This window comes from Topomyia yanbarensis, chromosome 3 (genome assembly GCF_030247195.1).
Source record: "Topomyia yanbarensis strain Yona2022 chromosome 3, ASM3024719v1, whole genome shotgun sequence".
In the NCBI taxonomy this organism is placed as follows: domain Eukaryota; kingdom Metazoa; phylum Arthropoda; class Insecta; order Diptera; family Culicidae; genus Topomyia; species Topomyia yanbarensis.
In genome coordinates, this window is record NC_080672.1 from 986,999 (window position 1) to 1,002,475 (window position 15,477).

General features: G+C 41.0%; 1 protein-coding gene across 5 annotated transcripts in view; it reads right to left on the bottom strand.

Moving 5' to 3' along the window:
* Positions 1-231: 231 nt before the first annotated feature.
* Positions 232-15,477, bottom strand: part of LOC131693164 (prominin-like protein) — a 165,795-nt gene continuing 150,549 nt past the window's right edge. For all 5 annotated transcript variants that reach the window (XR_009306166.1, XR_009306167.1, XR_009306164.1 and 2 more), the window contains one exon: positions 232-2,210. Coding sequence is in view for 1 of the 5 variants with exons in the window: in XM_058980773.1 (XP_058836756.1) it covers positions 2,096-2,210 (115 nt within the window). In the remaining 4 variants the exon portion in view is untranslated. The remainder of the gene's footprint in view (positions 2,211-15,477) is intronic.

Genomic DNA, 15,477 nt, shown 5'->3' on the forward strand with positions numbered 1-15,477 from the left:
TTTTTGATATGCTATAGCCGATAAACATGTTGTCAAATCGGTTAATTTCGAGTTGATTCCTTATTTTATTCACGCTCCGATTATTTTTTGAATATGCTGGATATGCGGTAGTGAATTGTTTAGTGCGCTATTGGCGAAAAAATAAACATTGTAACCGGTGATAATTGGAATAATAGCCTATTCGCTCCTGGAAACCATGACGGAAATTCGGATTATTTCAGCTTGTCGCCATTTGACTGTTTAGCACTTTTATTTCGTGATTTTCTAATCCTTCCGATCACTTCTAAACCAATGTTTTTTTTCCTGTTCATTAGCAAAAGACACATATTAGTTACCACTGATGCTGATTGAACTTTCGTGCTTACATTACAGCAAAAAATACAGTTTAGTCCTTTGTATTCAAAACTTCCACTTGATTGAACATCTAAACTGATGATCGTGTTTGTAGATAATTTATTGTATTTTTTACACGTTTAAAATTGTTTTCACATTGATAGATACAATTAAAGTAATGTAAAGTCTTTTATCAATTTATTTGTTGTATGCGATTCAAATAGCTTTTTTTTACCTCGTACGAACGCTTCCTTATCAAAAAATATAAACCATCGCCCCCGCGACAGGCGTCTTGCGTCGTCCCATTCCGTCGTGGAATTGTCAGCATTCTTATTGATCTAACTTGTTTAAATGTTTTTTTTGTAGCTACTAAAGTAAAATTTAAATGCGCGTTACCCAACGGATTCAGAACGAACGTGGGCCTAGGGGACCGGTATTACCAGTTTAGCAACGTTTCATCCCGTTGCCTGATTCATCTGTGTCTAAGTAGTTCCCTACTCGTAGTACTGTTTTTGTTTTGGATTTGATTATATTAGTTCAAGTTTGACTAATTCCCTTACTCGTAGTTAACCTCCAACTGTTATTTAGCTAGTCGAGCTCTAGCTGAATCAAATAACAAAACTAAGAGTAGAAAAAACTCGATTGTGTTAAACTGGGATGAGATTCAATCGCTCGAGAAACGAACAGAACACGAAACGTAGGCAAAAAATCACTAGTTTGATTGAAAGTTTCGTTCAATATTTCATTGATTGTTAAATGATCGAAAAAAACGTTACACAATTCAAACTATTTCTAATAAAAACCATCAGCTTCTTTCATATCTCTTCCTGCTTTTAAGAGTTAATCAGCCTTTTTTCCTATACTTTTTTCCAAGTTTATCAAAAAATTGATTAGTTTAAAATTGGTACTCACAAACGACGACTAATCAATAAGAGCATTGAAAGTGGCAGAACAAATGTGACTTATCTATTGTGTTATTGGCTTTGTTGGTTGGTTGCTTGCTTGCTTGAGACCGCTCACTTAAATCCACTAATATCATCGCTAGAATTGGTTTAGATTACACTAGGTATGTGATACATTGATACGAGTGAGTTAGTTAGTTGAATTGAAGTGATTTTTGATTTTTCATCCTCTTCACACCGAGATTTAGATTTCAACTAGATAAAATTCATATTGTTGTGAGCGTGTCAAATACAAAAGATACAGTGTAGAGGTTGAACAATGGTTCTAGTTAGGACTAACGATGGCAGTTATTTTTTTTTAATTCAACAAACTCGATTTTATTTGGTCTTCCGTGTAATAATCTCATACCAAACTACAAAAGAGGGGCTTTCAACTTCTCATTTCTTTATTTTGAGCAAATGCACGTCTCAAACAGTCAGATTTGGAATGGATAAAAGCCGTTTGTTTCCGCGAATAATAATGATAAAAAAAAACAATCGACTACAGTTCAAATTGGACCAGCAATGACGTCTAGTGTAATAATAGTAATGATAGTAATATATGACAATACAATTTGCTAGTTACAAGTCGTGGAAAAGAGTATTCCAAAAAAAGTTTTTTTTTTTCGTCTGAAGGCGGAAAGGCGGGGATATTCATCCACGTATGTCGGAATTATTAGTCCCACAGAACGTATCAGTACTCGCAGTTCAAATTTCAGTTTAAAAATGTTTATCAGTTATCACCATTTTTTGGCAGCTACACTCCATCATCTCGTCGTCGTCGTCGGAAGAGAATAAACTGACTCTTCCCGTCCGATTGTTTACTCATGTTCGCTAGGTGCTCCCGGGTAGTAGTAAGGTGGGGGACGCTCGTACTCGGTCGCCGGTGGAGCCATCGGAGGATTCTGATAGCGTGGGGGAGCTCCATCCCAGTTCCTGTGGAAAATAAAAACGATGCTTTGATTAGTTGATTCTCTGGTTGGTTGTTGGTAACGGGTGACCACAAAGATTTGATGAAAGATTAGCATACACATCACAAACACGCACACAAACAGACGAATTTTGAGAGGGGGCATGGAAATGTACAATGATTCGGTACAAGATGCTGTTTCGAGCAGCTAATCAACGTCGTGGTCGCGTTCGGCTTATGAGGAACTAATTATATCTTCAATGAATTAAGCATAACTATACACTAATGATTAATATATGTTTGGTGATCAACTCATTTCCCTCAAGCTGTCCCATCTTCAACCACTTCTCATATAAATCATAGTTTCTGTATTTCATGCAGAATATGCTGTGTGGAGATTTTTACGCTCATTATTTTTTTGTAAGATTTTTCATTATTCGTCGTGTTATAACTTCAATTTTTCTTATCTATGTAGTTTGAAATATTGTTTTTTGAGTGTCTTTTAAAAAATCACGTACACAACGACGATAAAATAGGGCGTATTTTTTAACTAAAGAAACTATACGGATATTTGATATTTAAATGTCGAACTTGTGAGGGAAATACGCAGTGTTATGCCTGGTTTGGCTAGCCATCTGTTTATTCAAGGTCCGGTTTATTATAATATTTGCAATAACAGCTTGAGGCCAAACAATAGTCGCAAAAAAAGAGACATTGAGATTGAGAACGCAAATTACTTTCGCTCGAAAAAACTAGCTGTCTTTACGCAAAATGAGGCATTTCTAATATAAGGTGGATTGCATCATATACTAGAATCTTTTGAAAATCGCGTGGGATAGTATTTCCGGTGAAATAATACCTGTTTCCATCCAATATGTATATCGACTACACTAGCATAACCGCAAGACCCAAACCCATTGATCGCCTTTACGATTTGGCCCGTCGTATTCAAAGCGGGTCCGGACCCCCTCCTCCGGATCCACCACTGCAATCGACGTTACGTATATCGTACGAATTTAAGCTGGACTGCTTCAATCCTATGGCTTCACGTAGCTTGATGAGGACACCAGACGACGTTTCAACTTCTTACTGCAAGCGCACCAGTGAGCAAGAAATACACAGAGGATCCCGAAATTCGTTGGAAATCTTGAAAATAAATCCTAGCAATCGATTGGCTTTGTCGATGGTCGCTGAGATATGATGAATGTACGTTAGCCTCTTATCTAGAATGACTCCTAGATCCTTCACGTTTTTTATGGTAAGGTTTCAAAAGCTTCAAAAGCCTGGCCTGTAGTGTATTGGAAGTGTGTTGGATTTACGACTCACGTTCGTGCCTAACCTCTAAAACAATCCTTACTTCTTACACGGGAAGAAGACCCCACGGATCCTACGAACTACGACAAGGTAGTACTTCGTGGGGGGCTCGTTGCGCTTTCGTCGCACCTCTTTCTTCTTTTCTATCTCGGAACCTCATTTGGTTCATAGAATGGGGCGACCTATGAGCTTTGATTTAACTCTCGACTGTTTTCTTGCTTCTTGTCTCCATCTATTACGTCCCCGTGAGCTGTTTAGGTGCTGCTTCCTTGAGCCATTTAGCTCATGTTCCCGTCAGTCATTCAGCTTCCGGCCTTATCCTAGGGTGACCATATGAGGCGAGTAAAAAACCAGGACAGTCGAGAGGGGACTGCCTCCCCCCGTTACCTATCAATCGGCTGTGCTTTCTCCACAGGTTTTCGGCAGTTACAAAGATCTTGGGTCAGGCAGGCAGAGCTTCGGCAGTAAAAAAGTTCTGCGGGTCTGCAAGGAAGAGCTCCACCAGAAATTTTTTTGTGGGAATTCGATCACCGTGCTTTTTAGGATTTACAAACACACGCGAAGTTCTTGCTACACTACCACCAGCGAAAGTTTCGTGCTGTTGTTGGAGAAATCGGAAATCCTGAATTGAGCAAATGAGACGAATTATTATGAGATCGTCTGTGCAGGAACAGGCGAGGAGTTTTCAGCACTAAATACACGTCATTGAAGCAAAGCAGAAACATCAACGGTCCCAAGTAGCTTCCCTGTGCTATATCTGGTAATCTCGAATGACAACCATTGGTAAGCAGTATCACAATAATCGGACGCGCTGTGTGTAGATTCTGTTGTTCCAGCATTTGTTGGTGGCTGAGTTGCAAGTCCGGTTGTTGGTGATTTAGTTAATGTTGTTGGGTTTGCTCGCAGTTGATGTTGTTTCATTAGAGTCTTTCACACATGGTTTGGCACATAGGGATCTGTCCTTCATATGTGCGCAGCGCAATTTGAGATTTGCTTCTCACGATACGCACACCATTGGATATACCTGTAAAAAAGCTTCTCCAGGTTTCAAACTTTCACCGTTACGTACTTCGACATCAATAGTGAATTTATTGGTTGTACGCGAGGATAGATCGTGCAGACTCACACCAGTCTTATCTGCGTCAATCTAAACGGGTATCTTGATTCTAACATTGACATGCGCAACGACGTGTTGCATGTTGTTTCCCATAGCCAAACTTTTCGCCATGACCAAAGTTTTAAATGCTATCAGTACCGCATTACGAGTATGCGCCTTTATTAATTATTCCACTTCGCGAACACAAGGGCGGATTGGACAAACGACCACTGTATTGGATCGAAGATTGTTCAAATTTTGCTGCTGAGTTTCAATCATTTTTAAATAAACGATCGATACCGCATCAATGAAAGTAACGGTGCATTATTTTTCACACTGGCTTGGGACAACTGTTATTTTTCGATTGCTTTGCTGGCGCGGTACATATAGACGGTAGACTGTATGTTGAAGCGTTCGTTTGATTCACTGCACTGTTAACAAGCAGCGCGATTGTAGCTTCCGATCCGATTGAGATGGAAAAGTAGACTGATTAGGAACTGGTATTGATCCTAAAGGGGTTCCATAATTACCAGCTAGAGAGAGCGCTCAATAAGGTTATTCCACGACAGTTACTGTTGTTTCGCCATTTTCCTTTTTTTGAAATAGATTTCCAGTAAAACGAAAAACTGCCACTTGCAAGAGAACTCTAGAAGAAGCAGAATCGCCAAAACTTCGATGTGTCTTCTTAGAGGAAGGCACTAAAGGAAATTTTTCGGATCCCGGATAATAATAAAATAATAAAAGCCCTTCTTACTACGAAATCATTATACATGTGCAATTCCAACTATCTACAAGAATAGTACACGACACAAGAAAAAAAAAATAAAGACGCAGAAAAATACCTTCTGTGTAAGATTCCGCATTTTATTCAAACGATCGCCGGGTAAAATCAGCACCGAGACCATAGAAACTACGAAAAAAATTCGTCGAGTGATTGAATAGTATTAAAAAATATAAACAGTGTCCTTGTAGCCGGTTATCCGGAGTTCAAATTGGTTATTTTAATCATTGTTTCATCAAGATTGATAGCGGCCAGAGTTTAGTCCACAACTGGAATCGGTTCGATTGCCAAATGTTGTTGCAAACAGACTACAGCTCATTCATATGGTACGTACATACGAACGCCTCTTTCTCTTTTCAATTTCTATGTAAAAAAAGTAAGTTGGAAAAAGAAATAACGAGGTACTACCAAGAGATTAAAAAATGCATCGGATGGTACAATTGAAAGATTCGAGTGTATTAAGTTTTGTTTGTCGTACTCTCGAGCAGAGTGAATAAAGCAAAAACTCAATAATTAGAAATATAACGGGTGTTCAATAAAAAATGAGTATGATTTCAGTACCTTTCTGTAATTAAAGAAATGGGAGACGGTTACTTTTCGCTCGGGTGCTGTCAGTTCAATCGAATATGGTGTCGAAACAGCAAGTACTCCGTGAGCGTGTTGTGCGGTTTTACGAAACACTTGGCCATCGTGGAAAAAAGTTTACGGCAGACCACTTTCGAGACGAAAACGTGCCCGTGAGTACAGTTTACCAGATTCTGGTATCCCTGGGCGTGGAGCCGGCAAAGATAATGACGAAGAAGAAGGAAGCGTTGAAAAGTCTGTTCGATAACAAGGACGAAACGAGTTTGCGTGATGCCGGCCTTGATTCACCGAGGCCTCAAGATGGAGGACATCATCTGTCGGAAGAAGAATCGGTCCCCCGACGACACGGACGAGCAGATAGCGATCGTGAAATCGCAGTGCCGGTGGATGATGAACAACTACCGCGAGACGTTTTTACTCTCGAACATCCACATTCCAGGAAATGACAGCTACTATTACAGCGACAAGTCGGCCACAAACCCCGAAGTAAAATATAAGTTTAAGCATAAATTTAACAGAAATGTTATGCTGTACATCGCCATATCGGACAGAGGGATTTCAAAACCAAGTGTACCAGGAGGAGTATCTTGAGAAAATTCTTCTGCCGTTCTTAAAGGAGCATCATGCGGTTGGGAAGTACGTCTTCTGGCCGTACAAGACGTCTTCCCATTACGCCAAGAAGACGCTGGAGTATCTTGAGCAGAAAAAGATACCGTACGTGCCGAAAGAAAGAAACCCCACTAACTTGCCCCAGTCCCATTGGCATTTTTCGGCTCCCTCAGTGCTTTAGTGTATAAAAATAATTGGCGAGTCAAGGATACGAAGCAGTTGACCACCAGGATCCGGAATTGTACCCGGAAGAAGGACGTCAGTGCCGTCCAGTGCTCTTGTGAGAGCATCGCGACTAAGTTGTGTCGTACGGCTGAACAGGGCCCCTTCTCTAATATTCATTGACGTTTTTTGAAGAATAAACATTATGTGTTTAATAAAAAAAAATCTGAATTCGTTGAAGAATCTTTTTTTGTTTTTAAACTACATGACTGAAAAAATCTCATTTTTATTGAACACAGGTTTACAGGAGAAAAACCAGGACAAATCAAGCTTTTTCCTCGACTTCCTAGGACACCAGGACAGTCAGTGAAAAACCAGGACATGTTCTGGGAAACCAGGACGTATGGTCACCCTACCTTATCCGGATCTACTTGGATCTACGACGGAGGAATTTCCCCCGACACCGATACCCGCTTCATTGAGCCATTTAGCTCCCAGTTTTATCGAGATATTATCCTACCCCGACTGAGAGTTCCCCGGTAACGGAATTTCTCTCGGTATTGGGATTTGTTAGTTCACGGCGGCGAAGCTACCCTACCTTGAATTCCCCGGCGGTAGATTACTCCCGATACCGATGTTCGTTTTTGTGAGCCAGTTAGCTCCCCGCTTCGTCCCTATTGTAACTTGCACTTCTTGCTTTGTTACGTGCAGAGGGGATGGTGGATCAGCAGGGTCGTTTGTCGGCAGAGATTGCATTCCACTCACTTGTGGGAGAATAGTACAGGTAGACCTCTCGCGTGTCAATTAATGGGTTAAGTGACGAGGGAAATGAAACCGTTTGTACTTGCGGTTTTGCTATTGCTGGATTCTCGTTCGTTGTCTATCGTAGAACCCCGAGGTCTTGTAGCGGCGTTGCTTGCTGTCTGTTTGCGGCAGACAATCATCGTGATTGTAGTTCTGGTTTCTGCAAAATCTGCTGGTGTACATGGTTCTGCAGAATAGGCCTTCGAAATGTTGGCCGTTACTGATCGTCGTGCGCCTCAACCAACCGGAGAGAAGATCCTTTTTGTGTTGGGCTATCTTCCGGTCTGTAAGTTTCCGTCCATGTGCTAACATAGCGACACGTGGCTGGTGCGACTAGGTTGAACCTTCATCACCTCGTGCTTTACGAGCAGAAGCTTAATTCGAAATCCTGTACAACAGGATTAGTACTATTGTGACGTCACTTGATTTTATATACCCTATCTTTTAACAATTTGAATCAAGATATTTACATTTTCCTTCACGTGTAGCTTTTTAACTTGTCCTATCCTGCCGTTCTACGCCCAATCGTCCCATGTTGCAAAACTGGTAACTGAGAAAAACGCGATTGAAGATGAAAATTGTATTAGCAATCTGGAGGGGAACGGTGTAACAAATAAAGCTTTATAGTCTAGAATTACGTTCATAGCAATCGTTTCCAATATAATCAGTCCAGTTTTTCATTATAGAGATCCAATTAACGTTAGTGTCAGGGCAAGGTGAAATAATTTAAAATATTCTTTTCTTTTTGATAATCTAAAATCAATAACTTAAATTCTAAAATTGAATTAAAATTAGTCATAGGCCACTATATATTATTTACCCTAAATTAAATTGAATTCAATCTAAAATTGTAAACTTATGAGCTAGAATAGTACGAAAATGATTATCACAGGAATAAGCGAGATGCACTGAACAATGATCACATTACGATCAGTATATAAGCGATCCGGGAAACAATACACCGGTCCGATAAAAGGGATAGAGCAGACGGCTATCAAGTTTTAGTTTTCAAATAAACGTTATAGCAAGCACAAGGCATATTTTTCGTCGCGAGCAATAAAGTTGCTAGTATTCAATTGTCCAATCGTTTGTAAAAAAGGGCTTCATTCCGAAATCACATACCGTGGTACATCTATCGGGAGTGTTGTACAATAATCGATGTCAAGTACGGACGTGGTAACTATCCGGAATCGTGAAGGTCTTACCCGGCGCTTTCCAGGCAGAAAGCGGGGAAGCTAGTGATTATCGGTGCACACATTCTGTCCGCCCTTTTTATAAAGGAGAGAAGTGGTGATCAAGTGGATCAAACCGGCAGAGACGCGCTCTGCCCACGTGCCTAAAGTGACGTGGTGGCATTCTTGGTACGAGGTCAAAGGCCGTTAAGTAAAACCTTCGTAGTCTGGTAAATCCGAGCTCCGCTCAAACAGTTTTTACGAAAAATGTTAAGTGGGACTGTTATGCCGAGAAATCGAACGGAAACCGGAAAATTCTACGCATATCAGTCCCATAACGATCTATGTAAACGATGCTCATAACTCATTTTTTTTACAAAAATGTATGTCGTGAGTTTTTCTGTTACTCGGGAGATTTTTTGCTTCATCAAAATTGGAAATAGGGTAAAGTACCTATTTTAACTCTATTTAGAAGGGTACCTCACAAAATCATTAATTACTTTGCCTACACTCGATGGAGTGCATATAATATGGCATCCACAACCTTGCTTCGTTCTTAAGAACCAATCTAATAAAACAAATGACCTAAAAACGATGAAATGCTAGTGTTTGATCGCAACAATAGCTCCAATCGATTGCCCCAATTGTCGCCCTACCATTTGACCCAGTGTGTTGAACAAAGTTAGGAAACACTGCACTAACCAACGGCTTCAATTGGGTAGCGTGATAATAGAAACATTGCGAAAATAGGCTCATTATCCTAGATGCGTTCGCCATGTTATGCAAGCGACGATAGTGATGAAGAGCTTTATAGGATTGTTCTCACTGCTGTGATTAATATTGCCACTGCCATCTCTTTTTAATGAACCACTATTTTTCCATCAATTTTTTCAGTGCCCGATATTTAGCGTAATGTACTTCTTAACTAAACGCTACGTAATTTTTTTTATTTTGCACTTTTTGGGATTTTTGTTAGTGAGACAATTATTCGTAGAATATCAACAATGGGACAAACAGATTTGGTATTTCTTCACGAAGTCTTCGAACAAACTGTATGATTTGGATGTGTTTTCTGAAAATATACATCAAAAAGGACTGTTTGATGAAAAAAGAGAAAATGACCAAAAAGCAACATGGGACAACTATGCGTAGAACAGCAGTATAGCGTTGCTAGGTTTTATTTTACAATTTTATTATCTAAACGACTCAATTTAATTTAGAATAATTATCATTTTACATAGACCAATATAACTAACCGTACCGTTACCGTTTTTAACTTCTCGTTTAGCTGTAATATAGTGTTTTTACTTTTTAACTTGTCTTTTAACTAACTTGCTCTGTTCTAATTTAACAATTTCACACACTTTGCTGTAATTTCCAACACTATACAATTACTTCAGTTCAACGCGACGCGCACTTCCATTCTCTGGGATGGACACAGACGGAAAGAAGAAATCTTGCTCATATGCCAAGCATACTGGTGAAGTTGGTGGAATCAAATCCAAACTACGAACTAGCCCTAAGTTTGACCCATGGTTTGTTTCCGATTTCGTAACCCTTTTCATGGTGGATCCATCTATTGACTGGTGTAGATGTCAAATTAGGGAAATTTAAGGGCTAAGCTCACCCATCAAATTCAAACACGCCAACTAGGTTGGTGTATGCATACGAGCTTTATATCTGGTTCGTGTATACCAGACGAATGTCACTCACGACGGGCTGTTTTTATCGGTTTCCTAGGATTGGATGTGGTTTGGTAAATACGAGGTCTCATTTTACAATGCCCATAGGGTGAATGCTGTAAATGTGGGAATTTCGGGATATATGGCGGAGGCACATATGAAAAATGTAACCAACGGTTACACCATCTACTCGATCTAGTCACCGGCGATGGACTCAGTCTACACCGTCGGAGAGTTCACCAGCGGCAGAATTTCTCCCGAAACCCGATTTGTAGTTCCACGGCGGCGTTCTAGCCAGTGGCGCTACTTTGTTGGTCCCTGCGACACTTCCTCTACAACTCGGTGAGTATGCTCGTAACCACTCTGTTGATAGCGTCCCAGATATGCTCGTCGTGGCAAATCTCTTCGACGATATTGTCAACTGTCACACCAGGAATACCCCAACAAACTTCTTCGAACCTAGGGCATTCGAAGACCACGTGCTCCGATGTCACTTGCACGTTCACACACTCCGGGCAAATGGGTGATGAAGCATGTCCAAACCGATGCAAGTACTTCCGGATGAAAACTGCGTCAAATGGAAGTTCAGCTCTCCATGCGTCCTATGTACCCAAGTAGACACATTTGGGATGATTCGGTGGATCCACCTTCCTTTCTCCGCATTGTCCCACTCTTGCTGCCACTTAGCCAACGAGTCCGCTCGGGCCAGTCTCCTTGCATTACGTGCATTTCTCCGCTGGTAGAATTCCACGTCCTCAGCCAGAGTGCGGCAGATGAGAATCATCCCGGCAATTACGCATACCACCTCCGATGATATCGTTCTGTACGCACTCGCGACACCAACAGCCATTAGACGAAACGTGCTTGTCAACTTGTCAAACATTCGTAGTTCTATTGAAACGCTTTTATTTTTTATTACGAGTTTTTCGTGAAAACCACGGAATGGCTTTCGTTGGGACAGTTATGGAGTGGATTCATGAATGAAGAACTTTTAATTTTAGTTTTCAGCCCGTTTCCGGAGTAGCTCAATATAAATGAAATATTTTTCTAGCTCATATTTTATAGTTATTATTGATGTTTATGAAAAATTACTATTCATTTGAGTTAGATAACCAAGATATAAAGGAGATTTCTTTTCTATTTCTACACTAATATGAACAATATTTTTTAAAGGTCGTGGATATCCTCCGTTTCTGTAAAATAAAGTAATTAAGTAAGGAAATGAGACAAGAAAAAGGAAATTACTACCCCATCTGCTGTTCTCAGATTCCGCTTTATCATAAATGTTCCGAAGTTTTATATGAAATCGTTCTCGATCTTTAGATAGCGTTTTCCATTCGTCTAGCTATCATAACTCTGTCTGTATAACGTGTTATCACTCGGTAGTTTGCAACCCAAAAATATATCGTAGAGAAGGAATAGCGAAATTTGTCTAAATACTGTCGCAATAAATAGTGATCCGGCCAATTACGCAGATAAGATTAGCTTTTCTAGGTAATACTACCACGGTCGGCTGTGTGGAGTTGAAATTGCTTTTGTTTATAAAACATACGATACTCTTGGTAGCCGACTACCCAGAGTTTAAAAAGAATCAAAAACTAAACAAGATCTTCTTTTGCGAGCGATCGTGTTCTCGAAAACTAACTAAACTACTACCTAATAAACTATGATTTCTCGCGTACTTTTGAAACGGACCTATGTGCAAAAGAGAGCCTCTCTTTGTTCACTTTCTCTTTCGATTATCACGACTTTACCATTAATCTTCCCAATGATGTTCCAGTACATATTGGAAGAGAATAGTTTCGACTAGCATATTATGCAAAGAGTTAAGCTGCAAACGCAAATGCGACCGTGATATTAACGAAAGAGAAAGTAAACAAAGAGAGGCTCTCATTTGCACATAGGACCTTTTCAATAAGTTTGCTTGATTTACAGTTGCGTTGCATTGCGACGATGCTGTTTTCACACTATTGAATAAAGTTTATTATTAATAAAAGCCCTTCTTACTACGAAATCATTATACATGTGCAATTCCAACTATCTACAAGAATAGTACTCGACACAAGAAAAAAAAAATAAAGACGCAAAAAAATACCGTCTGTGTAAGATTCCGCATTTTATTCAAACGATCGCCGGGTAAAATCAGCACCGAGACCACAGAAACTACGAAAAAAATTCGTCGAGTGATTGAATAGTATTAAAAAATATAAACAGTGCTCCTTATAGCCGGCTATCCGGAGTTCAAGTTGCTTATTTTGTTAATCGTATTAATCAACAAATGATAAGTTTCCCAAATTCTCGGCAACCGGCTGCCCAGAGCAATTATTACATAATAACGCTATTGGCACACTTACTAACAACTCTCCCCTTCCCGTGATACATGTGGAGATGCAGAGGATTCCTCGGTCTCTAGTAGCAACATGTATCGGACTAACATTCCTTCCTTTCCCAGAAGATCTGCATTCGGACGTGACCGACGTCGGTATTGATCAGCATGCAGGGATCAGAATAGATTGTACAATGTGGCTCATCATGTTATTCCCAAGCATGTTGTTCCAATAAACATTTTGCAACCTAATTTGGTTGTGGTCAATAACGGGCGATCTTTTATGCTTATGCTTAAAACCACGGAATGACTTTCGTTGGCTTATTGCGAAACGGCTTCGGCGATTTAAGACAGTACACGTCCCCGAAGTTTTTCGCTATTCGGAAGGTAACGTCGTGACGCCTTATCCACGATGTATGAAGTATATGGTTTGAACGTTAGTGCCATGATGACTCCGAGATCCTTGATGTGAGAGTGTCTTGGATACTATCCGGTCCAGGAGCTTTGTTCGCTTTTCGACTAGCGTCATTGGAGCCTTGATCCTGGCCATAACAGCACGGTAAGCATTACCCCAGAGGTTAGCGTCTACTTCTCTGCTCAGCTCTTTGTAACAGCTGGACTTGCTTAGCACTATCTCGCGTCTAAAAGCGGCCCTGGCCGCCCGGAATGTTACTTTACACTCTTCTCTAACCCAGACCTTGTAATCTGGACGCGTCGTCTGGTTTTTAGGCAGACATCCCGGAGGATGCTTAACCTTTCGTTACACCAGTACGCCGAGTAGTTCCTCGGCTTCATTTTCCTCGGCATTGCTACATCGCATGCCCTAGCCACTATTTCAGACAGCTCTTCGGCACTCGGAATACCACAAAAGGTCCTTGTCGAAGTCCTTTATTTTTCACTTCCGCTGGCCAGTCCTCACTCTCGGCGTTATCGTACAATATCGCCGACCAATGACGCTCCCATAAGCTGCTATTGAATTTTTAGTTGATCCGACTTCCGGTTCCGGAGTTACGGGTTGAAGAGTGCGACCACACAGAAATTTTTGGCTTTCTCATATAGAAAGGATATGCAATCACTCTGAAAAACGTCAACCTAATCCCTATTTTTTTTTCAACTGGCGTAGGGATTCTGGATTTTAACAGGGGCGTAGTTAGTGGTGTGCGGAGAAGAGTTACCCTCCCCTCACTGATCACCCCCCCTTCCTTCAAAAGCCCTTTAGATCACCCCTCATTACACCCTCCTCAGACCACCATCCCATCCATCCCTCATACCTTCCATCATATTCATATGACCACTATATCATAAGGCATCCTAAATTAAGCTGGGGAGTGCTTCGTTCGTGGATTTTTCACCCTCTTAAACACTAACCCAGTGGGGCCACTCACGGCCCCACCGCAACCTGCTCCGGAATGTCCGTTCATGGGTCAAATTACCAAATGGTTCCAAAACCACGAGATATAGCCTACTTATGCAATTCCAAGAATTTTAATACCCATATTGCTAGTATTCCATTGAAATTCGCAAATAGTGCCCCAGCACTGGAACCTGCTTCCGGAAACCCGGATTACCGGGAACCGAATGAAGTAACCCGATTCGTTTTTACCAAGTCCAAAAGTGGATGAGTTCCTGGATCCAAAACGGCCAAAAGTTTCGAAATCGGTTTAATATTACCTTAGTTATGGGCATTTTAGTTTTGTGGGTACCCGGGTACCCACGTCGGCCTGTTACGTAGTAAAAAAATTTAGAAGCCCCTCCTCAACCCCCCCCCCCCCCCCCCCGGTGAAAATTCACCTTTATTGGAAACACTGAGAAAAGATATGTCCTCAAGCAGGAATCGAACCTGCGATCTCCCAGTCTCTAGTTGGGTGCGTTAACCACTCCTCCATCGAGGAACTGTGATGATGCCATCACATGTTCCCAACAGTTTTTGTGACCACCGCTGCAGCCTCCAATACCTCCTAATTAACCCATCGACCCCCAATGTCTTCTATAAGCAGATCGTCACCTCTCCGTCTCACCGATCGGGCCAAATCTCTCTCGTTATCTATTTTTAGGTCCAGTGGACTGCGCTCAAGGCTTGAGATATTTCTTGTCACTGTTTGCCCCATTTGCTAGCTCAGTCGCCACCAGACAGTTGGCAGTGAAAGAGCTATGGAGGGGCATGCTAATGTCTGCCCTCAAAACTATCGGCAGAAGCTAACGACAAATCCAGCCGTTGATGGAATTTTATATATTCCTTGTTTGGACGTGAGTGAAGAAATGGGGCAAACAGTGATAATAAATATCTCAAGCCTTGAGCGCAGTCCACTGGACCTAAAAATAAATAACTAGAGAGATTTGGCCCGATCGGTGAGACAGAGAGGTGACGATCTGCTTATAGGAGACATTGGGGGTCGATGGGTTAATTAGAAGGTATTGGAGGCTGCAGCGGTGATCACAAAAACTGTTGGGAACATGTGATGGCATCATCACAGTTCCTCGATGGCGGAGTGGTTAACGCACCCAACTAGAGACTGGGAGATCGCAGGTTCGATTCCTGCTTGAGGACATATCTTTTCTCAGTGTTTCCAATAAAGGTGAATTTTCACCGTTTCTTCATTCTCACCGTTCCGATCATTCTTTCTCTGTCTGTTTTCCAGTGGACACGCTCATAAAAATTTTTAAGAAAGGAAAAAACTAAGATTCACGTCCAAACAAGGAATATATAATATTATTAACTCAAAAGCTTGACTTAGTGAAGTTCTAAGATGTCAAAAAAGTTT